The following is a 26957-nucleotide window of genomic DNA, read 5'->3' as shown; positions in this document are numbered from 1 at the left end:
GAGAGAGAGACAGAGAGAGAGAGAGGGGGGGGGAGAACAGACCTGCATTAATCAACTTTCCACTCCCTCAAAAGCAACACCACGGGTTACTTTCTTGTATCTTCTTTCCCCTTGTAAATTTTTCCACCTGGAGAACGATCCATTTCTTATTCTTGGGGGTTCCCACCGTTCTCGTCACGGTACAATCGTTGCAGTGACATATCTACTTTTGTCTGGTTCTCCAGGCACAGAGTGTGACTTTGACAGCGGATCTGATCTCAGTGATCCAGTGGATTTTGGAATCGGTTATTGTCAAAGTAATTCAGCCAAAAGGGACTCCGTCCGTCGTCCGTAAAGTAGTTCCATAGCAACGCTTTTATAAGGACTCGTCGCAATTGGAAATCGCTGGATGACGACCGATGATGGTGATGCGGCGGATGTGCTGGTCACGTGAATAGAGGTTGTCTTCTTGCCAGATTCGGTTACTTCGTTTCTCCAACAAGTCACCAAGTAACTTACAAGCCCAATTTCATCCATATCTTAGCTGGACATGCATCTTTGACCCACCAGCTTGTTATCGTGCATGATGAACTACGCGCATCTGATTGGCGTGTCTATTATAGCAAGCTCAAGCTGGAGTCTACATGTTTCTTCATGCATCCTAGAACTTACGCTAATGGGCTTGCCTAACCAGGACCATTCCTCGGTCTCTAAGGACCGTTGACTGACATCGTCTAAGACTCATTGAGGAATCAGATCTTATTATGTGCCTGCACTTACTGCTTCAGTTTGCAGTACACGTTAAGCAGGATTCCCGACAAACAGCAGGACATATCAAGGGACTATGGCGTCGACCCTGAGCAATCTCCTCGTCCCTTCAATTAGGACAATGATGAGACGATAGACCATTGAGGCACGGTGCTTCGGAACCATGTGGGTGGTGGCCACCACTCTAGATAGCCAGCCCTATCTGTGAACACGGAACAAGCTCACTAGCTCCTTATGCTTATTTCACTAAAACCTCTACATTTGCCTGAATCGATATGATACTATTGCGAACCTGGCAGTACACGATTCGGGTCATCCGAGGCTTGTTGGTCCCTGACCCTGATGCGACAAACCTTCCGCTGACTAAGGGGAATTCTGCGGTCCAACCTCCAATAACAGCGAGAATCTTGGAGCATAGCCTATCTTACCAAGATGTCGATGCGTTCACTCCAAGAAGCGACTGAGCCGGCGGGTTTCAACCACTGGATGTGACGCGTCACCTGGGGTTTCGGGAAGCCGTAATAAGCCAGATTGCCGTACTCGGCTCCTCGTTTCGGCGTTTTGCTATGGTTTTTACCACCCGCGCGCGCTCGGCTTATCCGACTTGGCGTCCGGCGCAGACTAGATGTTGCTAGTCGCGACCCTGCGCCTGCCGCATCGGCTATAGGAAGAAATGATGCCCTTGAACATTACCTGTTCAGATAGACTGCTGGTGGGCCTCGCGTCGTAATACTCAGGGACTTCATACCACGAATGTCGGAGCGTCTTCTCTTTTTGTCATACAAGGACAGTGCTTGAGGACAAGAAGGGTTGACGGAGACTGCGAGAGATGTGGACTATAAATGGAGCCATGCGCCTACGTAGAAGATGCCAGGAATCTCTACCCATTCCCACTGGCTGGCCATACTCGCTCTTTCATTCGTATATTCCCATCTGACTAAAGTCAATCATTGGTTTCATTCTCTTATATTCTTCTGGTAAGATGAGATTCATTTCACTTGCCGTAACGGCAGCCTTGCTTGGCTTGACAAGCGCCACGAATTCTTCAACATTGGGTCTACTCAAGGCTAATGGTGGTAAGTAGACTGGCCATGTATCATGATTCTTGGAAGCATGCTAAATAACGAATAGTCACGCTGGGAGACTGGGAGGCTGCATATGAAAAGGCATCTGCCTTCGTTGCAGGACTGACTACTGATCAGAAGCTGGCTTTGATCACCGGTAGCAGTGTTAGCTCATCCAATGGTAACTTCAGTGCTCTAGAGTTCCTTGATGGGGATATGGGTCTTCAGAACTATTTCTATGTCTCTGCTTTCAGCTTGTCCTCCGCTTTGGCTATGACTTGGGACCGCGACGCCATCTATGCTCAAGCCAAAGCAGTTGGGTCGGAGTTCTACAACAAAGGCATTCAGGTGGTTGCTGGTCCTACTTCTCAGCCAATGGGTCGTACTCCTTGGGGTGGTCGTAATGTCGAGGGATTCGGCCCTGATCCCTATCTAAATGGCCTGGCTACTGGCCTGTCTACCAAGGGTTATGTCGACGCTGGAGTGATCCCCGGTGGCAAAGTAAGATGATCCATGGACAGTGTAACTACGGGCTTGCTGACTCTAACTGCGCCATCTGCTAGCATTTTCTCCTTTACGAGCAAGAAACCAACCGGACTTCCAGTGGCGGCGGCGGTGGTGGTGGTGGAAGTGGAGGAGGAATGCCTTCCGGGGGAATGGGCTTTGGTGGTTCCAACTCTTCGTCGCCTGGGCCTCAGCCTTCCGGTTCATTCAGTCGGCGTGCTACTGTCTCCTCGGACTCCGACTCGGCACCCTATTCCTCCAACGCAGACGACAAAACCTTGCACGAAACATACCTCTGGCCATTCTACGATGCAGTGAAGAATGGCCTTGGCGCCGTCATGTGCGCAATGACCAAAGTCAATGGCACTTACAGCTGCGAAAACTCGGATCTCCTGATGAAGACGCTCAAGACAGAGCTTGGCTTTCCGGGTCTGGTCTGGCCCGACATGAATGGGCAAAACAGCGCCGAAGGATCAGCATTAGGCGGCGAGGACTATGGCTCGAGCAGTATCTGGAGCACTTCTACAATGAAGACTCTTCTGTCGAATGGTACCCTCACCGAGGCCCGGTTGAACGACATGGCAATCAGAAACCTTATTGGGTATTACCATGTCAATCTGGACAATGGCCTTCAACCTGCGATGCAAGATCAGGATGCCTATGTGGACGTACGAGGCAATCATTCCAAGCTGATCCGCGAGAACGGCGCCAAGTCGATGGCTTTGTTGAAGAATGAAGGCACTCTTCCGTTGAAAAAGCCCCGTGTGATGAGTGTTTTCGGAGCCCATGCTGGCCCGGTCATGGGAGGACCGAATGCTGCCATGAACGTCGAAGGGTCTGGCCCGACCTACCAAGGCCATTTGGCCACCGGCACTGGCTCTGGACAGGCATCTGTTCCTTACGTGATTACCCCTTACGTTGCCCTAACTATCAGAGCTGCGCAAGATGCAACTATGATGCGATGGATTATGAACGATACTTATAGCTCCAGTGGAGGATCCACGCTGATTCAAGAAGGAACTGACAGTACCGCCGTGTCACCCTCGTATGCCAACTATGCTACCAACTCGGATGTCTGCCTCGTTTTCATCAATGCTCTGTCAGGTGAGGGTGCTGACCGCACTGAGCTGTATAACGAGGATCAAGACACTATGATAAACACGGTTGCAGACAACTGTAACAATACCGTGGTTGTAGTCAACACCGTTGGGCCCCGACTGCTGGACCAGTGGATTGAGCACGACAACGTGACGGCAGTTCTCTACGGATCTATTCTGGGCCAAGAGTCGGGCAACGCAATTGTGGACCTTCTCTATGTGATGTGAACCCTTCCGGCCGTCTTATCCACACTATCGCTAAGAACGAGAGTGATTACAAGGTGGAGCTCTGCTACACTGCTCAATGCAACTTTACTGAGGGTAAGTCGTCATTGATCTTCGAGTATCGGTGCTCTTTGGCCTATAAACGCTGACCGCATCCACAGGAGTCTACATTGACTACCGCTATTTCGACGCCAAGAACGTTACTCCCAGATACCCATTCGGTCATGGTCTTTCTTACACCACTTTCAAGTACTCGGATCTCGCCATCAAGACCCCTTCTGCCACGACCAAAGCTCCCCGGGGTAACCATACCGTCGGTGGAAACAGTGATCTATGGGACGTTGTGGGAACCGTCTCTGCGCGCATCACCAATAATGGCACGCTTGCAGGTGCGGAAATTCCCCAGCTCTACCTTGGCTTTCCAGATGCCGCAGATCAACCTGTTCGTCAGCTCCGCGGATTCGAGCGTGTTGAACTACGGGCAGGACAGGAGTCTATTGTTACGTTCAGCCTGCGTCGTCGCGACATTTCATACTGGGACGTGGCTGCTCAGCAATGGCTTGTTGCTTCTGGGAAATACCAGGTCTACGTTGGAGCAAGCTCTCGCGACTTCAGATTGACGGGAGCATTCTCTTTGAGAGTGAAGGCTTAGTATGGCTTGCCATTGAATTAGCTTGTGCCCAACATCTTGCCCAACATCTTGTGATTATAGAGTGCTTACCTAAAGGCTACACCTCCCAGAGGCTTTACATAATTCAATAAACTGCTGTGATTCTGGACTAATTCACCTATAACCCTGAAATTCAGTCGATTATGTGGTTATTCAAGAATTTGCAACTACTGCGTGTCCCAAACTCAGCCTTATGAATACAGTTGAATCATTCCCATTCTAGATTATCAATTCCCATGGCTACTGTCTTATTCACAACCACCAAGCCTGGATAGATCTCTTCACCCATTTTGCTTCCACCGCAGTCACCAATCTTTTCTCCAAACTGTCCGATCTCCTTCTCCTCTTCCTCTCTTCCATCTCCTAAAGTCTCCCATCTACCAAGCTTCATTTCTTCTATCTTTCCTTCTTCCATCTTCATCATCCTTTCTTTCCTCTCTACTATACTCATGGCCACGCACCATGTTATGCAGCAATAAATTTATCAGTTAGACAAGACATCTTGATCCAGAAGCCCTCTGAGCGCCAGAGAGACACTTCATGTCCGATCTGCTTCTCTACTCAGTGGCCAGCACCCATGAGGAAGCCCAATAGGCTCGTAGTAGTCACACACTCTGGAAGGACTACCCCAAACTACAATCGTGGTATTCATTAATCATTAGCCGGGGTCTAAGTCCTCAAGCATCAATCTTGACGCAGTGAGCGTCATTCAAACCTATTCTACTGCATGGCTCTAACGCATGCCACAGGAAAGAAAGCTTGGATCGATGCAGTATTGCGGCCGCGGATATCAACCCATAATCACAGAGAAAACAAGCTATCGAGCACTGAAATCAGAGTCGATATCTGGCGAAGCTCGTCAGCTCTTTGCACAGGCCATCGGTATACCTGTCCGCGTCGGACTCATCGAAGTCTCGGGGACTGCAATGGAGACTTCGCAACGCTCCAGGTCCGCTTGCAGAAATGGGACACAGAACAGTGCCATACATACACACATGTCTCGCCCATGTCTCTCCCTTGCTTCCTCCAGCACCCCCCTGATATGTTCGGTTGCTCTGTCATTACTTCGTCAAATCCTGGCGACGCTTAGAGTGAGTTCAATCAACATCATACGTGGGCTTGACTGATCTGACAGCTTTTATAGGCATGTTGGGCAGGTGCATGATAGTAGTCACATTGAGAACATCATGAGAGAAATGATCACGGTCGAACGCGCTGAGCTACCACACGTTCATGCGGGGGTGATCACCCACCAGAAGGATTCTACGGAGCTCCATCCGGGGAACCCGCAGTGTCCAATCCTATTTACACCTCCATTCCTGGACCAGAGCATCCCGATGCAGTTGTTGACTCTGTGCGTGGCCGTGAATTCGAAAATCGAACGGAGCGGCCTTAAGCTTGGGCAGCTTTTGTGTTTCCATTGAGATGTATGGGGAGTTTCATACGGGCCCCTCCGTCATTCAGACGGGAGATAAGTCGAAGTCCGAGAGAAAACACTCCTTCTATTTCTGACATCAAAATTCTGTCTGCAAAGGAACCGGGGATGACCGATCCGATGAATTTCATCAAGTGAAATGCTGAACCCTCCGATCGATTTCTCAGGTGGGATGACAGTGCAACTGCGTAAATTAACTATTGCGTACTCCCTTACTTGATAGTGGCACAGATTTCCATCGATCTGATACAGCGGCCTTCATTGCTCGAGTTAACTCGTGGGCACCTGAAACAACATCAGTCCTCCCTTGGAGACTTTTGCTTCAACAGCGCTAGGCGCCATGGAAAACAGAACCCTGGTTATAATCTGAGACAGGATCATGCAAGGCTCATCACTAAGGTGTTCGCATCTTTCTCCACTGAAAAAGGCCTTTGAGTATCGAAGTGGTCTCAGAACTTACATACTCGTTCGATGTTGAGCTAGGTGTCTTCTGATCCCCGGCACTCCATCACTGCTGCACTGCTACATGGCTGATGAACAGGTTACGATTCAAACCCGAAAACTCCATCGAATTGGATATGGTACAGCTTCTAAGCTTCTAACCGTGCATGATCCTGTACAACGGCACAGGGATTAGCGACCAGTTGTGGTCCTTTTGCAACCACTACGAAGTTGTACCTGCATGTATATCATGGACTCAGCGAGTCTCATACGATCATCTCCACAAATCCGCCTGCCTCGGCATTTGCACCTGCTTCTTATGGCTGCCAATGAACAGGGCAGCTAGGGGTCTGCATGATGTATAGGAGTCTATGCTCTCGAGGACAAGGCTACCATGCAACGCTGCAGCAATGCACTACTCCTACAGACACCGGGAACAATTATGATGGCACAAAAAACTGCACAAAGCGCACATCTTTGCTAATGTCCATAATAAATCGATAGCGATGTACAGATGAACTACTGAGCGCTTGCCAGGAGACAAGCTGGCAGTTTACTGGGGTACAGCTCAACCGGGTCCGAAAGTCTTCAGCTTACTGATTTTGTGACACTTACAGTACATTTTAAGCTGGCTTTTCGCGCGACGAATTTCTGACATTGGACACAAGATGTGAGAGGTTGAGAATTCCAGTATTTCTAGGATGGGCATCATATGAAACCACTATGCATCCTGCGCAGAATGGACATCACCCATATGAGCAAGCAGTGCGACTACTGCTGGCTTGTGATTCCGCAACACTAACTTTTCACCTCAACGCTGGTGATGGCGTGGAGCGAGAGTCATACACCCACCAGAGGGCCAGATACGCGGCTAATGTGCTCCACAAGCATTATGTGGTGGGCCGTCTGCAGAAGGCGATAATCATCGAAGCCAAACGGTTTCCACGTAAGAGTAATCCTGGCTGGGAGGGACAGTTCCACTGTTTAATCAGATAGATAATTCCCGATGATATCTCCTCCACCTGTTCCCCAAGTCTTATACCATCTAGCCCTAGACCTAGACTTAAGCACTGAGCACTGCGCACATACCACGTCCACCATACCCAATATCCACTCCACATCCCCAGAACCAAATCAAGGCACCCCCCTCCCCTTCCGCACAGCCCTCGCCAACTCACTCTGCGCCTTATCCTCCGCATACCGCCGATAAATCGGCAAATACCACTCCCTCTCACTCAGCGTCTCCCTCACACTCCTCCTCCCCTCCACAGCAGCCACCCACCGCCGCCACCGCTCCCACACCCCTTCCTCCTCCTCACTCCCCGCCTGCCCCGGCGCTGGAACCCCCAGCCCCCCCTTGAACTCATCAAACACCCACAGCCGAACCGCCCACGGCGCGAGCACCACATCCACCAGACTCAACTCCTCGCCCAGGAAGTACGGGCCCTGGGGGTGCAGCTCCCGCGTGAACTCCTTGAGGGTATCCAGAAAGTCCGCTCGGAGGGTCTGGAGCTCATCCTCCCCAGAATTACCCCCCTGGGCGGAGCGGGGCTGATGCTGGAGGAAGCGGTGGAAGGCGGGGATGATGCGGGAGGTGACGTAGTCGATCCAGATGCGGGCGCGGGCGCGGAGGTACGGGTCCTGCGGGAGGAGGGCGGGCGTGTGCGTGGGGTAGGCTTCTTCGAGGTATTCGAGGATGACGGTGGATTCGTAGAGGGGGCGCGCATTGGAGGAGGTATCCGGGGAGGTGATGGTCGGGACGAGGCCGCGTGGGTTCAGGGCGAGGAAGGAGGGTTGTTTGTGGTAGGGGTTCACTTCGATGTATTGGTAGGGGATCTGTTTCTCTTCCAGGGCGAGCCAGACGCGTTGGACTGGGGTATATTTTAGTTAAGGCGGTGGGGTTGCGTGTTAGGATGGTGGGTGAATACCAAAGCTGGGGGGCGTTAGTATGTTGAAAGTACCTAGGTGTATATAAACTAGACATCTTGCGCGGAGAGACTCACGGACAGAACCACCCCGCATAGAACTTCAAGGGCTGTTCGGCTTGGTGGTTGGCCACCAGAGCTTTGGCGGGGCCAGTGGCCTCGGGGTGGATATCGGCATCGGGGACTGGCATTGTTGACGAGGAGAATAATCCCAATTCAGTTGGAGGATTGAGTGGTTATGGCTATGGTTGAAAGATACAGAATGGAAGGTCAAGTGAAAGAAGAGGGGAATAAATAATGACGACTGTCGATGGTGTCATCAGTTAAGATTATTAATCCAGAAATATAGCTAGCTTGATAGCTGAGCTACAGAGTCATTGTCAACTACATCCATTACTCAATCTCCCTCCTAACTCAATCGCCTCACTCACCTCATTCAACCATACTTCTTCAACAACTTCTCCATAATCGACACAGCCCCCGACCGATACCCTGCCCCAAAAATCGCATGATGATTCAGATGATGGTACCTGTAGCCAGTCAGCCCTATCCTACCCTCTTGATCAAGATGTAAGCGAAAGAACATACAACTCATACAACCTCACCCGATCTCCATACTCCTCCACCGGCTCCGTCTTGGGCACCAACCTGTGATACTCCTCAAAGAACTTGGCTCCAAACCCACCAAACATCCGCATGATCCCCAGCTCAAACTCGCTATGCGCATAGCACGCCGAGGGATCATAGACCACATCCCCAGCCTTGTCGCTTTCAAGTCCACCCACAATCCTCCCCCTCCCCGCATTCCCACTCCACAGATCCCCATGCACCACCACAGGCACAATTCCCTCCCCACCCCCCAAATGCCCCCTCCCCAACAGCCGAGGCACGACCGTCCCCGCCGTCCGCTCCACCAACTCCCGTAACGCACCGTCCCGCCCATTCCGCCGCTCCGAGCTCTCAAGGACCGTGCGCAGCCGCTCATTCGCGTAGAACTCCGCCCAGTCGTCGCAGAACCGGTTCGGCTGCTTTGTGTCCCCGCAGAACGTCGGCACGGGGAATCCGAACCGTCGCCGCCCGGTCTCCGGATCCGGTGGGGCGGGCGTGGAGTGGAGTTGGGCGAGTCGGTGCGCGATGGTAAAGGAAGAATCACTCGTGCGACGACCGCTGCCGCCGAGTTCGAGGTATTCGGTTAGGAGGTAGTAGCTTTTTTTCTTGGGGGATGAGGTGGATGAGTAGTTGTCGTCGCCGTCGTCGTCGTCCAGGCTCCCCCAGGCTAATGCCCGTGGGCAGAAGCCTGGCACGCTCGAGGCGATGGCGTTCAGGGACTCGTACTCCCCGCGGAACATCTCTGCCGCGGAGGTGCCATCGGCGGAGGTCTTGACGAAGTAGCGGCGTTCTTCGTCGCGGCCGTCTGGGCCGGGCACCGTGGCGCGGATGGCGCCGGTGCTGGTGAAGCCGGAGCCTAGCCCGGAGGTGGACAGGTTGGCTTTGGCGGGGTCCGTGTTGGAAAGAGCCCGGAGGATTGAGGTGGGGACGGGTGCCATGATGAATATTTGAATCGGGTTTGGAGAGGTTGTGTGAAAGTGAGGAGAGAATTGAGTGAGGGGAACAAGAGCAAATAAATTCGGTGATGGAGCAGCAATGACGTCGATTGATTATCTTATCGCGATAAGATAAGGCATCGCTCGAGTCAGTACTCCGTTCACAGGATAAATCATTTGCGCTCAATCCTCCGTACATAGCAAGCCCAAGGTCACAGCACAGCACCAACTGTAGTGCGAGTATAATTGTAGCTACAGATCTACATCGTCATCGCTTCCAGATCTTTATACATCAAGGTCCCATCCAACGCCGCCTACCGCAACCGCAGCACCCCACTGTCCAACAGAATCATCGCTATGCATGGGTCAAGGAATTCAGCATATCCTGGGCCGTTTTGGTTCTCTCGCGCACATCCAAGTCGGGATCATCGTCCAGACTGGCCAACCGATCCATCACTCCCATCGTCCGCATCCGGATCGCTCGATCGCGACATCCGTCCCGGTCGCTCGAATCATCCTGATACACAAGGTTGATCACCACCCACACACAGTTGATTCGTACATCGCGTTGGCTGTGGTTGAAGTATGTCATCAGATACTTCAACAGATCCCGGTGCATCTGAAGCAGTTGTCGGTGTCGCGGTAGGCCTGCCGCCAGATGGATGATCACGTACGTCACCGACACCAATATCTCCGTCGGTACGGATATCGTCCGCGAGGTCGGTACATCTCGTCGAGGCGGGAGGGAGATAGAACGCGGTCGCAGCTTGTCTGCCAGCGCATCCAGAAGCAGATCCTGCCCGATCTCCTTGAACAAATGGTCGATCATCTCAAATGCACCGGGCCCGCAGATGATGTTGCGCAGTAGGTCAAATGTTTGTTCCTGGACCGCAATATCGTCCTGTCGAGCCCGCGTCGTCTGGTCCAAATCGCCTTGCAAAGTCAACTTGCGTCGCCGGGTGGCATCCGGAAGGAACATATCGAGACTGATTTTGTGCGAGGGCACCGTATCGGCCATTTTCATATCCTCGTCCCCACCGCTCTCCACCGGGTTCAACAGGTCTACCTGCTCTCCAGCCGAGTTGGCTCGGCTCATGCCCGCGCTGGTGCTGCTGTCCGCCTCCTCGTCCATTCCGCGCTTGGCTAAGGCAGTGGTAGGATCCTGGGTGATGACCTGTTTGATCCATTCCGCACCTAGTCCTTCTATGATCTTTATCTTTACATCATTGGTCGAGTTATATGCAACATGCTTCAGGGCCCACAGCGATTCTATCCGCAACTTTGTGCTTTGGGAATGAGCATGTTCACACAGAATGGGAAGAACATCGGCCGAGATGATTGCCTATGCGCCGATAAGGGTTAGTGCACAAGAAAAAAACGAATGACCAATTGACTGACCTCTTTCATTGGACTGAAGTCCAAAGCCAGGTTACAAATGACCTGCGTCGCTGCAATCTGGACCTCAATGTTGGGGTGTTTAATCAAGACAAACAAGGGCGTCGCGACGCCCGCATCAATCAGACTCGTGCGGAGGACACTCACCGAACGAGTGAGCATGCGGGCGGCCCCGCAGGCTGCCAGCAGGGTGGGTGTGGGGTTGCCATCGGCCACAGTGTTCTTTGGAGTCGACGTGTCCCCCGACAATTCATCTGAGCACGGCTTGAGAGAGTCGATAATGTATGGCACCACCCCGTTCTCACAGACGGCTTTGCGATATTCGTCCTTGAAGGGAACCAGAGCCGCCAAGGCTTTGAGGATGTTCTCACGATATCGCATGACATGGCAGTGGATCGGTGAAAAGCCCGGAGGACCGAGCTGGCATTCTGGGGAGGTGGTGTCCGGGCCCAGTAGGCCTTCTTCACCGTCCGCATGCCACATGGGCCGGACGGTGTCTTGGACTGGGTTGTAGGTTTCTTTCAACAGCTGCGACAACCTCTTGATAGCGCCTCCCTCATAAGCATGTCTCTGCAGTTCGTGATCATCAATCACTAATAACGCCAGCACGAACGGGGCTTCTTCTCTGAGACGCTCGGATGAAGGAATCAAGCCCCCATATTGCACCCCGTCATCTGCGGTCACTTCATAATCCTTATCCAGCATGCGAATCAAAATAGGAATCATCAAGTAACATAGCATAGATACGCGATGCTTCTTTGTAAGGCCAAGACGGAACAGAACTGTGGCAAGACGTGCCGCCATCAACCGCACCATCCCGCTCTCGCTACGGACAATGTACAAAAGCCATGGCACAACCGCATTCTCTTCGTCCTCGGCAGAAGGCATTTCGAAGTTAGGGAGCGGCGTCGGAAACGAGTGGCTTTGTCGGCGATGTGTGGTACCCTGGTGGCCAAGGGGAGGAAAATTGGAGGTGCTGGGAGAGGCCTTGTTCTGCGCCAGCGGCACCGATGGCAGTAGGTACTCCAACGGGCTGGCACCTGCATGTCGGGGTACAGCTGAGCCCGACAGGTAGGTCGCACCCCATGGTCCTCGCTTGATGTCCCACGGAGCAAATTCGGCCAATTGCTTGGGGAACACAGTCACGATCCCCGGCGAAGAGAGAAAATGCTCCGCGCGCCACTTAGAATGCTCCACAATGACGGTAACAGCGCGGAGGATAGGCGCCAGTTTTGCGCCCGGGGGTGCCGGGGGCGGTAGGGATCCCAGAGCTCCAGGCTCTTGAACATGCTCCTCGGCACCAGGATAGACAAATCCCTGCGCGACCACGAACGAGGCAACTTTCACCGCCAAGGCATCCAGTACTCCGCACTCAGCCAAGACCGCCTTGTGGGATTCCTCCGTACACAACTTCCCGATGAGGGATGCGGCGAGCTCAATTGCTGCTTGATCGTGGTGGTTGCCGTAGTTGCGACCCAAGATGCGAGCGAAGCAGCCGATATACTCGCTGGAGAAGACGAGATCGGCCAAACGAGTATCTTTAAAAGATCGTTGTTGGCTTTGTAGCGGTAATCGGTCGGCAACGTTATTCAATGTTCGAAGTATCGGAAGAATATAGAACGTCGGGCAGTCAGGTTTGGACACTATGGATAGGAGGGTCGAGAGTATGCCGCTGGCAAGGATAGGGGACAGAAAAGAGGCACCGCCTGTGTCAAAACCAAATCAGTCACTGCATGCAACACTCTCAGAACACGAGTACCTTGTGCTAAGCTCCCCATGATGACGATCGCTTGTAAGCATGTCTCATCTTCCTCGGACTGAGGACAACGAAGCTTCGCGGCTCCGTTGACTTCTGGTCTAACAATACCCTTGCCATGGCGGGCTGCGAGAATATTGGCTAGTACGGGGATGATCCCCCACCGCACCCAGGCCTCTTTCCGCTGGTTATGGCCTATCGTGTCATTCTTTAAGCTTCGCAAAGCCGCCGCCTGTGCTGGTAGGGAGTCCGCTGTCTGGAGTTGAAGCAGCAGCGGAGGCGCTGAAGCGCGGGTCATGGTCCGAAGTCGCCGCCTCCAGCGGGAGGGCCGTGGGATCGATTACGTCGAGGAACAGGAGGAGCGCTGATTGCGCCGAGAAACAATGGGGGGAGAGACACAGGTATAAAATTTAACCAGACAGTTTTCAATTTATTTTGATGTAGGCTTCCCCTAGCAACGAGAAAGTAGCTTTGACGATCAGCTAGTTGGCAACGATGGTTGAATGGCAATGGAATGGATGGAGGACGAAATGATAACTGGTCAATGTCACGGCGGCGAAGACCCTCGGCGACTGGGGGGACTGGGGAGGGGTCCAGAAGTGCGACTCGTGAAGCACCACCAACCAAGCAAAGCAAGGTCCGATGAACAAGTTTTTCGAAGACAGATGGAAAACGGGAATCACAAGCAACCAGAAGTCGATCTCACAACGACCAGCTCCAAATGATTGAGTGGTTGATGCAGCTGTCGATAGCTCGCTGTCCGTTGCCGGCCGCTGACCGCTTTCGGCGCCTTATCAGGTGATATCACCTGATTGGCACCCGACTGGGCTGTACTCGACATAGCTGACTCAGTCTGGTAATACAAATGTGAGCTCCTTATGTACATTACAGTCATGTGATTCAGCCCTACCGTCGATTATCGGCGTCGAGGAGACCCATGCCTCTCTCTCGCAATTCTGGTGTTGCAATATCATGTTACCAGAGACTGAGGCTTGTGTAGCAACGGAGCCAATGGTATACAGCCATTGCTCAACCACGAATTGAGTTTGAGCTCGGTGTTCCCACGAGGTCCAGATCGGTCAACCCGAAAGAGGGAGCAAGAAATGTGTAACCCCAAAAGTTGAACCCTGGGGGGTTGGGGTTGGAGACCATCTCGGAGTTAAAGTGTGTGTGTGAATCCAGACCGCTCGCTCGTATGGATAAAAGGAAAGATTCGAAGCGCATGATTACCAGTTGACAGCTGACTCGGACTATAAAGGTGAGACCATGGCAAAGAGTGTCTTTTCCTAGTTAACCGGGACGAATCCCTATCTCAATCCCTATCTCATCAATGGACACCATCATGAAGAAGGATACATCCATAGACCCCTGCCAATAGGCAAAAAGTCAGGTTCCTTGCTTACGCCAACCCCGAGATCCTTAACTATCTCCAATGAATTCAAACCTAATCAATCCATTAGCCGCACTGCGCGCTCCGTACGGGGCGATTGTATCGATGGTGGCTTCTGTGTTATACGCTACGGACGGTGGTGCCGATAAACCCGTATGACTGGTATTCACCTGGACACTAATTGATTCTAATTGGTGGCTTGGACCCCCTTGACAAGCAAAAGACTTGAGGGAGATAGGAATTTCTCTCCACATGGAAGCAGTGTAGTATTGGTAATTACCCGTAAGATGTCGTGATAAAATCGCAGGACGAGTCAAAAAAGAAAAAAAAAAAAAAAAAAAAAAACTCGAATGGAACTTGGCACTAGGTACGGTACTAGTACGTATTGTACGGACTACGGAGTAGTTCCCCCCTCCCCCCCTCTTTGTTCGAGTTCCCTGATCAGCGTCATTGTTTTATTTTTCGTTTCTCCTCTTCCTCCTCCTTTTCTCCTCTTCTTCTCACCTCCACTTTTTCTTCTACCCTTGTCTTACTTAGTACAATATATTTGTTGTGTACGGCTTCTTCCTCTTTTGCGCCCCAAAAGAGTCGAAGTTCTCCTTCCCCTATCCCTTCCCCACAGATCACAATGTGTCTGTGCACGCCGCCCTTGCCTCTCGCCGCAGCACAAGGTTTCGCAGCGTCTGCCAGCTTCGTTGCACGTCGTCTAGTCGTGCGCCCACGTGGTGGTCTCGTTGGGCGGAGATGCTAGTTTCATCGCCTTCACCTTCCGCCGCCTTGCGCCCATCTCCCGCCTCTCCTCATACACACCATCCTCCTCCTCATCCTCCTCCATCTGCTCCTCATTCTTCGCATTCCCAACCTTCCATCCCTTTATCCTCCTCCTCGGCAGTCTCCTCCTCTCCCCGTCCGCCTTCTCGTCGCCCTTCGACCACGACAACCTCCATTCCTTCACATGACCAGTATGAGCCCTCCGGGCCCGTTCCTGCTGCCTCGTCCAGACATCGTTTCGATCTCCATTCTTCCCGCGCCGCCATTGAAGAGCTGCGATCAGCTCTAAAGCGGCACACCGTTGGTCATTTCCCTTCGGGGCCCTCAGGGGATCTGCCTCGCGGTCGGATGTCCGCCGGGCTGACCTCCTCTGGGGGCGGAAGTAGCATCACGTCTGACGCCGCCATTCCCGCCTCCCACCAGCACAGTCACCGTCACCCTCACCCTACTGCTCCTTCGCAAACGTCTGTTCCTGCAGCCGCCGCCGCCGCCGCCACCGCTGCCGCTTCTTCCGCCCCTGCCCCTGCCCCTGCCCCTGCCCCTGTCTCCTATTCAACCGCTACGCCTCCCATGCCGGCTCCCAGCAGCGTTGGTTCAGGGTCCACTAAGCGCAACAGCCCCAACGGCCCGACCAACGACGGGATGCGGCCCGGTGCGATGGGCCATGCAGACCTGGAAGGCTCTCAGAGCAAACGGTTACGCCCGGAAAAGCCCGTTGTGAAGCTGCTGCCGGCCCAGTACGAGCTGGCTGATGCTCGGGATCTAGTGGTGTTGATCTCCAGCATGCTGATGGAACTGATCCGATTCAACGATAAGATCCCCCTTCATCAAGGCCGGCTGACCCGCTTTCACTCTCGCACGCCACCCCGCATCTCCGTTCATGACTACTTGCAACGGCTCACGACCCACGCCACGCTCTCGCCCCCGATCCTGCTCAGCATGGTATACTATATCGATCGGCTCTGTGCCATGTATCCCGCCTTCACGGTTTCCAGTCTGACAATCCATCGGTTCTTGATTACCAGCGCTACAGTGGCCAGCAAGGGTTTGAGCGACAGTTTCTGGACGAACAAGACCTACGCACGGGTTGGAGGCATCAGCATGACCGAGTTGGCACTGCTAGAGCTGGAATTTCTCTTCCGCGTCGAATGGCGCATTGTTCCCGAGCCGGAAGTCCTCGTGGATTATTACCAGAGCCTGGTAGAGCGCTGCGATGGGTATGCAATTCAACGGGATAGTTGAATCGTGCATGTTCTGGGTATTTTTATCTTTCAACCACTTTCCTCTTATATGGCTTGTCCTTGAATTTGAGTCTCGGAGAGCAGCCCGCACAGGGGCGTAACCGCGGACGTTTCATCAGTGTCTGTACTAGTACATACATACACATACATGGGGCTTGGAGTTGATATTGTTTTTGTGCATGGATACGACGGCGATCAAGTGATTTATATCCATACGGCTTGTTTTCCTTTCCTTTCAAGTGTTTTTCCTGCGCTTTGCCTTCTCTTGTTCGTCTGAATTATAACTCTTGTACAGCCCGCATTTCCGGATTTGAGTCCGAATTCTCACACTCGCTACATGCGTGTCTTATGTAGTCAATCGAACTCCGGATACGTATTTCGAATAGAGCCATACTTAAAGTGGTTGGCGCTGCATGACGTCTACGATTCTTCAAGTCTGCACTAAACTGTACTGGTCAAACGTAGGGCTTAGGGTACAGGGCTCAGGGTTGCGGAAGCTTCCATCCATGGAAAACCATCTTTGCGGTTCAGACCTCCATGGTACTATCAGGTAGAGGCTCAGTCTGCAGTGGCTATACCTGGTTGCTCACCCAAGCGCAAGGCATGAGTCGTCTTTATACATATAGAATCGATTCCTCACTTCCGATTTGCTCGACATCTCTTTGCTAAAATTGCAGTCTCTCACGACAAATCTGTATCATTCTGATTACTCTCACAATGGATGCGGAGAACATCCTGCGCGAGGTTCAACCCCTCGTGGGCGAAGTGATTCCCATTCGCTCCGTACAGGAGACTCGCCCGGTCGAAGAATACGGTACGTCTGCAGGTGAATCGGATTTCGCTCAATCAGCTCACGATTTCGGCCAGCGGACGCGTATGTCGCTGAAGTCAACGTCAAGACCGCGTCGAAAGTCATCAAGTCAGTTTCCCCCTCCTCACCCCTGCTAGCTTCCTTTCTCTCTGCAACAATAACAAGAACAATCACTGACCATCGCAAATAGAGCCCTCGACTCCGCCTTCCCCCGCGACTCCTCCCACCCCCTAAATCACCTCCGCCGCTTCGCCAAGCACAACCAGATCCCCGAGTCACTCCGCCCCACCCTTCTCAAGGAAGGCTACCTCCCCTCGCAAACCATCTTCGTCCTCGTTCCGTCTCCACTCCCAGCTCCAGAGGCTCTACAGACCCTTCTGGCCCCCTTCGTACCGCCGCCCCGAGAAAACCCCCTCCCCCAAAGCCCGACCGCCGATCCCTCTTTGCCGTCCACCCCAGCACCACCACCCGCAGCCGCCGAAACCACCACACCCTCCGCCACCACCACCCCTGCGACCAGCAACATCACCCTCCACACGATAACCGTCCCAATGCAACCCCCCTTGACCCCCACACAAGCCGAGCACTGGTCCTCAAAGATGTGGCCCGTAGTCTTCAACCCCGCCGCGCCGCGCGCGCTGATCGCCCCACCACCCCAGATCCTCTCCCGGGTCCGCGACGCCATCGCCCCGAAAGCCGGTCGCTACCTGGCTCTAGCGCAGGCCGTCGCCGCCGAGGCGGAGCGAAGCGGTCTCGGCCGCGGGGTGGGCGCCGTGGTCGTGGACCCGGAACTGGAACCCGTCCCTGAAGATGCGACAGAAGGCGCCGAAGGAAGCAGCTGGACCGACGCGATCGTGGCCGTCGCCGGGGACGGCCGGTACTCCCGGCGGGAAGGGGGCAACCCCGCACAGGCGGAGATCGCGGGTGGCAGCGGGCCGAGTCCGCATTGCGGGACGTACAATGCCGACTGGGAGGGGGGTCCGGAGCTGCATGCGCTGATGCGGGCGGTGGAGTTGATCTCGAGCAAGCGGCGGGAGGACAAGCCGGGTTCTCGACGGCAGAAGATTCGCCCCGTGTTGTACGGGCTAGAGGAGTACTTTCTCCAGAAGTCGTATGTTCCGTCCCCCTCCGCGGAGACGGGGACGAGGACGGGAGGAGCAGATGAAGAGGGGGAGGATGCGGTTGAGCCGCCGCCGGAGAAGTATCAGAAGACTACCGAGACTGAGGCACATGCGATCCACCTCCACCACCACAAGGAGGCGGAGGAACAGAAGGCAGATGCAGGTGGGGGTGGGGGTGGAGGTGGAGGTGAAGGAGGTGTGGGGCCGCGGATCCGCTCCCGCGAGCAGGGAGGTTATCTCTGCAACGACCTGGATGTGTACCTGTCGCATGAGCCGTGCATCTGTTGCTGTATGGGGTTGCTTCTCTCGCGGTTCCGTGCGGTGATCTTCCCGCGCCGGGCCCGGATGGTGTCCGGCGGACTGGCCTCGGAGCCCGTGGTCAAGCCGGTGCCCGTTGAGGCTGGGTCGGAGGATCCAGTGGAGACGGCTGAGGGGCAAACGGATGAGAATCCGACGAAGAATCGGGAGTACTACGGCCTACATTGGCGCAAGGAGTTGAACTGGCGCGCCCTGGGTTTCGAGTTCGTCGCGGCTGGTGAGTTAGAGGATGCCAGTGCCGAGACCGGTATCGCCTTTCATGCATAGTGTATGCAAAAGCCTAGCATAATTATATTTGTACCCTATCATTCAGACATATCCTATAGACAACAACCCTAGATGGAACCATACAAGCATAGCGAATCAAACCTATTATCCATCCTTAAAAAGCGCAATGCGAGCCTAGTCCTTGATACGCCATACCATCTGGATTCCATCTTAGAAACTCTTCTTGACGGTCCGAACTGCTATGGGCGTGAGCCAAACATAAATCCAATCACTGTGTTCAGGAGTGGGTATTATTGCTGTTGCTATTACACCCATCGAAGTAATCTCATATCCGTTGTCGAGCGCAGATTAGACCAGACTAGGCAGGGTATCTCTTCTTGCAAATTGACAATTGTAACAGCCACATCGAGCATGACACCTGCATTCGCGTCCGTAACCAGACCACCATATGTAGATCAGGCAGGCTGTCTGATCCCATTGAGCGTGGCGCTATAAACGCTATTTTTCCCTCCCGAGCTGGTTTCAGAAGATCTTTCAAATCAAAAATACGCGGAGGCCCGGGCGAATATAGCAAAGCTAATGCTCCAGTAGTGACTCGGCTTGCAATATCTGCTTTTCTGAACCAGCTCTGAAAGACATTGTCTAGGGTTCACCGTACTTATCTTATCTGGGGCCGTGCAGATGGCCGTGCAAGTTGGGTCTGGACGACTACTACTACTACTGATGTCACGTCGTATAAGTAAACGTATCGTCGCTGGATAGAGAAGGGCCTTCTGGGATTGATTCTGTAGTCGATGCTACTGCACTTTGGGGGCTCGTTGTAGAAAAATGGTCCGAGTGGCGTGGACTCGCCCTCTCTTGTTGGGTGCACGTCGCAGCGGATTCTTCGGGGCTCTACCGGTGATCTTTGGTGGATGATTCGCGGAAATGCGGTGTACTGTGTTCAACCGGAAGATCTTCCGTTGCTTGAAGGGATGGTTCGATCACACCAATGGAATTGGCGATGTACGGAGATTGGTGCAGGAGGGCGGGGCGGGATTGGATAGGGGATTTTGATATCTTCAAGGACGCCGGAGACGGAGACAATGGTTCGTTCAGATGTAGGCAATAGAGAACGATTCATCAAATCTCAATAGTTGTTGATCGTTGTAGTAATTGTCGTTCTTATTGTTTTTGTTTGCTGACTTCTCGACATGTATATTCTGCCGAGTAAATTGTTTCGAGTCACGTAGCGGGAATGTCAGCTACGCCGATAGTTCCTCCTAACCGGCTATACATGAAGCCAAAATTGCTTTCCCAAAGCGGAAATAAGATAGTATGTATGGTGTCTCAAAGGATTATCTCCTGGCCGGCCTGGTCATCTGCATGGCGGCCTGGTCTGAATCAACGGATGGTCGCTTGTAGGCTTGTTCAGCTTATCTTAATAACGAAGATCGTGGACTTCGAGGTCTTTGGGACCTAATTTGTAGATTGACTTGGTGAATTGGTTCAGATCATGTGGCCAATCTATCAGCTACACCAAACTGTGAATATGTAGAGATGTGTATGGTCCACTATGGCCAGCTGGGCTACTCTATGCTGGGTACTTGCGAGAAAAAAGAGTATGGCTCTTGTGCTTGGGTATGTGCTCTAAACATTATCAACATGTTAGCCTAAGGCTAGCATATTCTCCCTCGGCTGCCAATTCTTATACAAGGCACAGCGCTTTAAGGGTACTTCTTGAGAAAATCAAAACTCAGCAACGAATCAATACTCGTACAAATCTATTATCGAACACGTGTATGTAAAGGTACAACAATTAAACACCAGATCCTCATCAATGACACCATCCGTATCACCAAAAGCCGTGAAAATCATTCCCAATAACGCAGCCCAAGAAGACAAGATGACCACCCCCGCCGATTAAGTAGTAAACAAAGCTTGTCGGTATGTACAGAAACTTTCTCAGTATAGATACAAGTGAATTAGAAGAGAAGTGAAAAGAACCGTGGTATCGTGTCGCACAGTCGTGGTGAACAGAGTGGTATCATAAGTGGCAGGAACAAGAGAGCGAAAATCAAAACAGATAAGCCAACCCAGAAAATAGGTGGAAGGGCAATGTGTACAAGAGGAATGATAAATCATTCTTCCATCAGGGCGTCGTCGCCGGTTTCCCGCCATTCTTTGGAGCGGTCAGTCAAGCGGCGGACTCCAGCCACGCGCTGTGCCCAGTGAGCTTCAGCAGGAGAGCGGAAAGTGTAACCACGCTGCGAGGAAATCACGCCAATTCCCTGCAGAACAGCCTTACGCGAGTCGCGGGAGAAAACAGCTGGGTGGTTGATCCACTCCAGAGCGGCTTTGAGATCAGCGTCCAAGGCGGTCATGGTCTGCGCGTCAACCCCAGCTCCTGGCGTGATGGTTGCCGTGTCTGAAGATCCGGAGTGACCATCGTATGAGGACGATGTGGGGGTCCCACCTCGACTACCAGAGTCACTAGCACCAGAGGGCTTCGCTCCAGGAGGAAGAGGAGGCAGGCTACCCTTACCAAGACCCTTCAGGATACTGCGAGTCTCGGTCAAAAGATGTTGTGCGCGATCATGCTGCCCACGCGACACAAGGATTAGTGCTCTCGTTAGCATGTCGGACGTCAATAGTTCCATGCGTCGCTGAACAATGGACGGAAGAGGCGGAATAGGGGGGCTAGAGGGACGGCCAGGCTTGGCTTTCGGGTTCGGAGGAAGCATAGTGATGGCCAACAGCGAAGGTCGGGGCGAATGTGTGAGATGGCCGTCTCTCAAGAGGTCACCATAAGTCAGATCTGCCTGGATCAATGGGACCTCCTCCACACTAGACACACGCTGGTCATCAGTGTCCGATACACCTCCAAGTGCCTCGAGTCCCGAGACTAGACTCTCCCAGGCGTCTTGAGGCAGATTGTCCTGACTCGAATTATCCGGAGGAATAACGAGTTGAACGAGAATGTCGCGCTTATCTCCGAAGCGCAGATCTCCAAGAGCAGCCTCCGCATCGCGTCCTGTGGCCCTTTTGGTGGTGTGAAGAGCGCCGCTAATCTTGACGAACTTGGCCGGGGACCCTTCGGGCAGACGAAGCTTGAGTTTGACATTTTGGTGCGAAGTCGATTGCAGGGAACCCAAGCAACCAGCCACGCACTCGCGAAGCATCATCCAGTCCTTGACATAGAGGTATGAGCCTTTGGTGCGAGTTGAGAGTTCGATCATCGTGTCCGGTTTGTGGGTCAATCCTAGACCAAAGGAATGAATGCTAATCCTGCATATGGTCAGTAAAAAGGCACTTCTCAAGGTGGTATGACGAATACGAACTTGGCAGCCTCCGCACGGGAGACAACGAAATCGACACTCTCCGGATCGGACGTAGAGGAATCGCTGATCAAAAGGATAGAGGAGACAGGGTTGGCCGACTTGCGCTGCATGAGCAGGTCCATAGCCACATTAGCACCTTCAACGACGTCGGCACGAAGGCTCTTCTGGCCCACCGGGCGGATAGAGTCAAGAATCTTGCTCCAACCACCCCAATTCTTGGTAGTCATGCCGACTAGCGGAACCCCTCCACCACTCGAGCCGAAAGTCACCAACCCCATGCGATCGCGAGGACCGAGGTTCTGTACAAGGAACTTGAGAGCATCTCGGAGGAGAGTAATCTTCAGTCCCTGCATGGACGAAGAGACCGGTATCACGACAACAAGATCCAGGGGAATGTGAAACGAGGATTGATATGGACTATCCATGCCGGCATTGGTATAATCGGTGATAGCCGTGTTATTAGAACGAGCCGCTCCGTGGGACGAGTTCAGAGAAGCCTGGCGTTTGATCTGGCTGGCTCGGTACTCTTCTTCCTCCGCACCAGAATTATCCAAGTCAAAGTCGCCGTTTCGGGACATGCCATCCACTGGATGTAAATCGATGAGGGCCCGTCGCCAAATGTCAAGCTGTTTCCGGGTAGGGAAGCGAAGGTAGAAGCAAGGAAGCTCGGCCACAGACAAGTTCAAAGCCAGGACAAGGTCATCTACACCACTGTCAGTCATCAAGGTCACCTACTCCTGGCAGTTCAACTCACCTGGGGAGACCTCCATGCTCTGAAGGTGCTTCTTGATCAAGATTGATCCTTTCAGCGTTGACCTCGTAGTCTTTGCCTTCGCTGGCTCCTCATCCGGGTGACGACGGGGGTTGCTTTTCTTCTCCTTCACACAAATGAGCATCTCACCGAACAGATAGCATTCCAGCTCCTGCCAGGATTGACGATCTTTGCCCACGCTCATTTGACCATGCAATCTAAGCTTGCCGAACCTTTATTCACGTCAACTTCAGGGATGCACCAGCAATTGATGAGATGAACCTACCGTTGGAATTCCAGGCCATGCCAATTGTCCACTTTCTTACGCAACTGCTCCGCAAGTTCGTCCAGATTCTCCTGCGGTTCGAAAGGAATCTGTCGAGGCTCTTGAACGGTGGGGAATCGCATGGCGCTCAATGTTTCGTCCTGTGGTTGAGGCGTAGCATTTTCTGTGTGGCGTAAATCATCGTCATCTGGGCGCCAACTACCCTCAGGCACTTCGACGGTGATTAGACAGGTCAGGGCCTGCTGTTGGCGGGAACGGTTAAGAGTGGGGAATTCGCTGCGAATGGTCACAGTCGGAGCCGGGATGGGGTTTTTCGTGATAGGTGGACGGGGGCTGAGGTCGGACTCCATGGCTTGCACGTCGTAGTCATGCCGTCTGATATTGGCCGAATGTTGTGGATCATTGTAATCGGCGGATGACCCGGCGGCACTGCCGTTTCGTGAATGCTGTTGGCGGGAACCCTGGGTGAGACGTTCGACACGATCGCGATGGCTGCCAGTGTCTCTGCTGTCTCGACGGATAAACATATCCCGACTTTCGCGGTTGGTATTAGGGCGACTTCCCGCATCACTGGGACGACGTCCGGGGACTGAGTTCGAATCCCATGGCGTAGGGGTCGCATAACCACTTCGTTGCGTAGCTGCGTCGCTGGTCACTGAGCGGACAATATTGCTTAGTTTTTCTATGCATGATCGATCAGTACCTGTCAATATGACACCTAGACCGCACTTTCCACCTACCAAGATCGAGCACATTGCCTCCCCGACTAGTGTCCAAGCCAAGCGGCGCATCGCATGTAGGGCAGTACTGGCCCTCACATTCGCGAATAAACTCATAGAAGCAGGCCTCGTGTGATACGTGTGCGCAGGAGAATTGCAGAACTCGCTCTCCCCGCAGGGTATGCTCTAGGGGCTCGTCACACACGGCGCAATCACTGCCCACAAAGGTCCTCTCGCGCCGCGTCCGGCTGCGGTCCACGTCCACGGCCGCCATGGGGTTTGCTGCGCCGACAGAGCCAGAAGATGAATTGAGGTTATTGTTCGGATAGCCTGAAGCACTATTCGCGTTCGACGATGCGCGGGGTCGAGTGGGGTCGGAATGGCCTGAATAACCGCTCCCTGGACGGTCTGAACGGTGGGTGAAGGAACGAAACGGGCGTAATGAACGAGTGTTAGCGTCAGAACTGGAGGTGTCTGCAAGCGGCGATTCGTTGATCGATGTCAGTCACTGAAGAGAAAAGATGTAGTCGAGGGTGATGGACCTCAGCGGTAGAGATGAAAGTAAGGAAATGGTATGGTAGGGTAGCATAAGACAGCGTGCTCTCCCCGTGGATTCCGGAATGATGGCCGTCCTCTTCAAAGACAGAGAGCAGCGATGCAATGCAGAATTGAGGGGAGGTAAGAAAGAGAGAGGTGAGTGGAGAGTAAACGCAGGTTAAGGGAGTGGAGGAGACAGAAATGGGTCCAAAGGAGAGACAGCAGAAGGACCAGAAGCAGAGAGAGGCAGAGGTAATGTTGCAGCAGCAGCAGGAAACAACCATATAAGATTCAAGCAGCCGAAACCTAACACATCCTCATGACCAACGCTAGTACGAGAGCAGATAAGAAAAGCAATCAAGACAGTGGTATAGACTTACGAAGCGGAGACTTCTTTTTCGAGCGACCAAAGAAACCACGCTCGGATCCGTGACGGGCTGGAATGTTGGTTCCAGGATTGGAATCCGATCTGGAGGGGGGCCGATGTTTCCACATGGGCCTGTTGAAACACAAGACTGACGGGTATAAGACAGGATAAGACAGGAGAGAAAGGAATGGAAGCTGAAGGGGGCAGAGAGTGCTGAGTGCAGCTTGCTTGAAGCCAAAAAGCAAGAGGATTTACTGCTTAGGGGGGGCGTGTGGTAGGAGAGAAGGAACCAAGTGGGGGGGCGGAAGAAGGTCTGGTGGGGGTAAAAGCAACTCTGAAGCAGAAAAAAAAAGGGCCCCCGATGATAATGGTGATGATGAGACCAGAGCCTGGAAAAGTTGGTGAGCCAAAGGTTGGAAACACCAGGTTCACCTCGGAGAGGGAAAGGAAAATTATCAAGAGAGGAGAAAAAAAGAAGAAGAGAGTGACGAAGAGAAAAGAGGAGGTGCAAGTTGGAGATATCGTGATGGTGCGAATAATTTTACGACGGCGCCATTGATAACCCACTTCTACCGGAGAACTCAGTACGCAGACTGTATTGGTATCAGTCCATTTCATTTCATTTCATTTTATTTTATACTTTTTGTTTATTTTATGGTCGTCTTCTCTGCTAAGGATTTCTGGCGTCATTTTTTCCATTGCACAATTCTACAGAGGTGCTTTCTTACCACTGGAAAGGCTGCAGGTACTGCAAATGAGCCGTGGTTGCGGCCCCCGGGAAGAGATCAATTCATGGTAAAGAAGTCTAAAAAAAATAATTTAAAAAAAAAGAATAAATAATAAGAAGAATAATGAACAGGGAAAAAGCAAAGAAAGGAAACAGAAAAAAAAGAACCGAACTGAGCTTTGAGTGGGGCAGTTTGCAGGCGAGCCATGGATGTTACAGACTCACTAAGCCCACTTCTGTGGGGCAGATCCAGGGACTTGATACCGTCCGGTTACCGTGCCAATTCCTGCCCTCATTAACAAAGTTTACACCTTTCTATATGGTTTGCCCCTGAAGACATACTAACTGCCTGAGCAAAGGTCGTCCGTCGGTCTTGATTAAGGTGAAATCGCACGAACCCTATAGACTCAATATGCAATATGCATTGGTATAGTCCGGCACTGGCACTTTCCTGGGGTCCCCGGCAAACGGGAGCCGGACGGGCATATGCGAGGTAGGGAGGACATCATCATCATCATCATCATCCCAGTTCAACCCATCCCTAGAGACTTCAAACCTTGAAATGAAAACCAACCAAGTAAGCCGGCTAGCAGGCGGGCAGCCAGGGATCGGTTGATATCAAACTATCAATTGCCTTGCTAAGGACGTAGGGATGTCCGTGGTTCTCTTCTCATAGCCTGGATATGTCCATTCCATCTATCAGCTCCGTATCCTCGGAGATTTTGTCGTGTTCATCATTCATCAGCCCAGCCACGACCGGGTTTTTAGTGTCTGCAGGTCGCCACTACCGGGATCCGTCATGCGCCTCATCGGTCGTCTTGCTGCCTTCCAAAGGCTGCCATAGATGGATAGATAGACCTCGGGGAAATGGTGACATGCAGAGCTGACGATGTCTATCGAAGTCTGTTATAAGGATCCTCGGGACTCCAGCCGAAACTCTTGCGCAATGCAGCAACGATTGACCTCAACAATGCGCGGTGGGCTGTCGATCCCTGAGCGTTTTCTGTCAGGTCTCCTGGATGACTGAGTGGGAAAGCAGCATCTCCGGCGTGATTCTCCTGACGAGTCGAAGTTGTAAACTAGTGTCGAAGGGTTGACCCATGGGAAAGCATGGCAGGACTGTTAGGGTGTTTAGAAAGAGGTTAAGTACGTAACCCGCCGGCCAACGAGTGGTGGTGGTTGCTGCATAGCAGCGGGATCCCCACCGTGGGTGAACTTCCACCCGCATGGCTAGACTAGAAGACTAAGGTACTGTATTAAAGTATACTTTTACCGTACTGTAACCAGACGCTAAACCTACTCGGTCCCTATCCCCTAGTCTCAACTGTCCCAACTGTTCCCCCTCTCTCTCACCCCCTAATGTCTGAACCGTCAAAGAAAAAAAGGGGACACAGACAGACACTCAGACTCTCTTCCGAGGAGGATAAGAATAACTGACTAGTAGGTTGCCTTGGTTGTTCCTCTTTGTCTGCCTGCCTGACTGACTGAATAACTTGGAGACTAGGGATTCTCTAATCTGCACCCTGGCGGATGATTCATCCACCGGAACCTGACTGTTGGGTTCAGT

General features: G+C 52.7%; 7 protein-coding genes across 7 annotated transcripts; 3 read left to right on the top strand and 4 right to left on the bottom strand.

Moving 5' to 3' along the window:
* Nucleotides 1-1729: 1729 nt before the first annotated feature.
* Nucleotides 1730-4289, top strand: ASPACDRAFT_40581 (glycoside hydrolase family 3 protein; the record flags this gene model as incomplete). Its single annotated transcript, XM_020200779.1, has 5 exons — nt 1730-1823; nt 1879-2312; nt 2375-3636; nt 3684-3733; nt 3799-4289. The coding sequence occupies 5 exons, from the start codon at nt 1730-1732 to the stop codon at nt 4287-4289; spliced, it is 2331 nt and encodes a 776-aa protein (XP_020059597.1).
* A 2875-nt stretch (nt 4290-7164) lies between these two features.
* On the bottom strand, nt 7165-8299 carry ASPACDRAFT_1896817 (uncharacterized protein; the record flags this gene model as incomplete). Its single annotated transcript, XM_020198712.1, has 3 exons — nt 7165-8054; nt 8112-8116; nt 8187-8299. The coding sequence occupies 3 exons, from the start codon at nt 8297-8299 to the stop codon at nt 7318-7320; spliced, it is 855 nt and encodes a 284-aa protein (XP_020059596.1). The 3' UTR covers nt 7165-7317.
* A 59-nt stretch (nt 8300-8358) lies between these two features.
* ASPACDRAFT_1865335 (putative fructosamine-3-kinase) lies at nt 8359-9689 on the bottom strand. Its single transcript, XM_020197851.1, has 2 exons — nt 8697-9689; nt 8359-8638 (listed from the first exon to the last, which is right to left on the bottom strand). Exons 1-2 carry the CDS (start codon nt 9653-9655, stop codon nt 8545-8547), a joined length of 1053 nt encoding a protein of 350 aa, XP_020059595.1. The 5' UTR covers nt 9656-9689; the 3' UTR covers nt 8359-8544.
* Nucleotides 9690-10016: 327 nt separating this feature from the next.
* Nucleotides 10017-13101, bottom strand: ASPACDRAFT_11065 (armadillo repeat protein; the record flags this gene model as incomplete). Its single annotated transcript, XM_020195494.1, has 3 exons — nt 10017-10994; nt 11051-12753; nt 12807-13101. Coding segments are annotated over 3 exons (2976 nt in total), but the record flags the coding sequence as incomplete, so codon positions are not given.
* Nucleotides 13102-14937: 1836 nt separating this feature from the next.
* phoB (regulatory cyclin phoB) lies at nt 14938-16206 on the top strand (the record flags this gene model as incomplete). The annotated part of the gene is made up of 1 exon (XM_020200778.1): nt 14938-16206. One exon carries the CDS (start codon nt 14938-14940, stop codon nt 16204-16206), a length of 1269 nt encoding a protein of 422 aa, XP_020059593.1.
* Nucleotides 16207-16750: 544 nt separating this feature from the next.
* ASPACDRAFT_114170 (putative tRNA-specific adenosine-34 deaminase subunit Tad3) lies at nt 16751-18820 on the top strand. Its single transcript, XM_020195777.1, has 3 exons — nt 16751-17019; nt 17073-17124; nt 17207-18820. Exons 1-3 carry the CDS (start codon nt 16923-16925, stop codon nt 18720-18722), a joined length of 1665 nt encoding a protein of 554 aa, XP_020059592.1. The 5' UTR covers nt 16751-16922; the 3' UTR covers nt 18723-18820.
* A 1651-nt stretch (nt 18821-20471) lies between these two features.
* Nucleotides 20472-24233, bottom strand: ASPACDRAFT_76317 (vWFA and PH domain-containing RING finger protein). The gene is made up of 5 exons (XM_020204685.1): nt 23781-24233; nt 23041-23722; nt 22758-22987; nt 22004-22706; nt 20472-21950 (listed from the first exon to the last, which is right to left on the bottom strand). Exons 1-5 carry the CDS (start codon nt 24031-24033, stop codon nt 20804-20806), a joined length of 3015 nt encoding a protein of 1004 aa, XP_020059591.1. The 5' UTR covers nt 24034-24233; the 3' UTR covers nt 20472-20803.
* Between the last annotated feature and the right edge of the window lie 2724 nt (nt 24234-26957).

Source organism: Aspergillus aculeatus, assembly GCF_001890905.1.
Source record: "Aspergillus aculeatus ATCC 16872 unplaced genomic scaffold ASPACscaffold_3, whole genome shotgun sequence".
NCBI classification, from domain to species: Eukaryota; Fungi; Ascomycota; class Eurotiomycetes; order Eurotiales; family Aspergillaceae; genus Aspergillus; species Aspergillus aculeatus.
The sequence above is the reverse complement of the archived record's forward strand: the minus strand, read 5'-3'. Positions and strand labels throughout refer to the sequence as shown.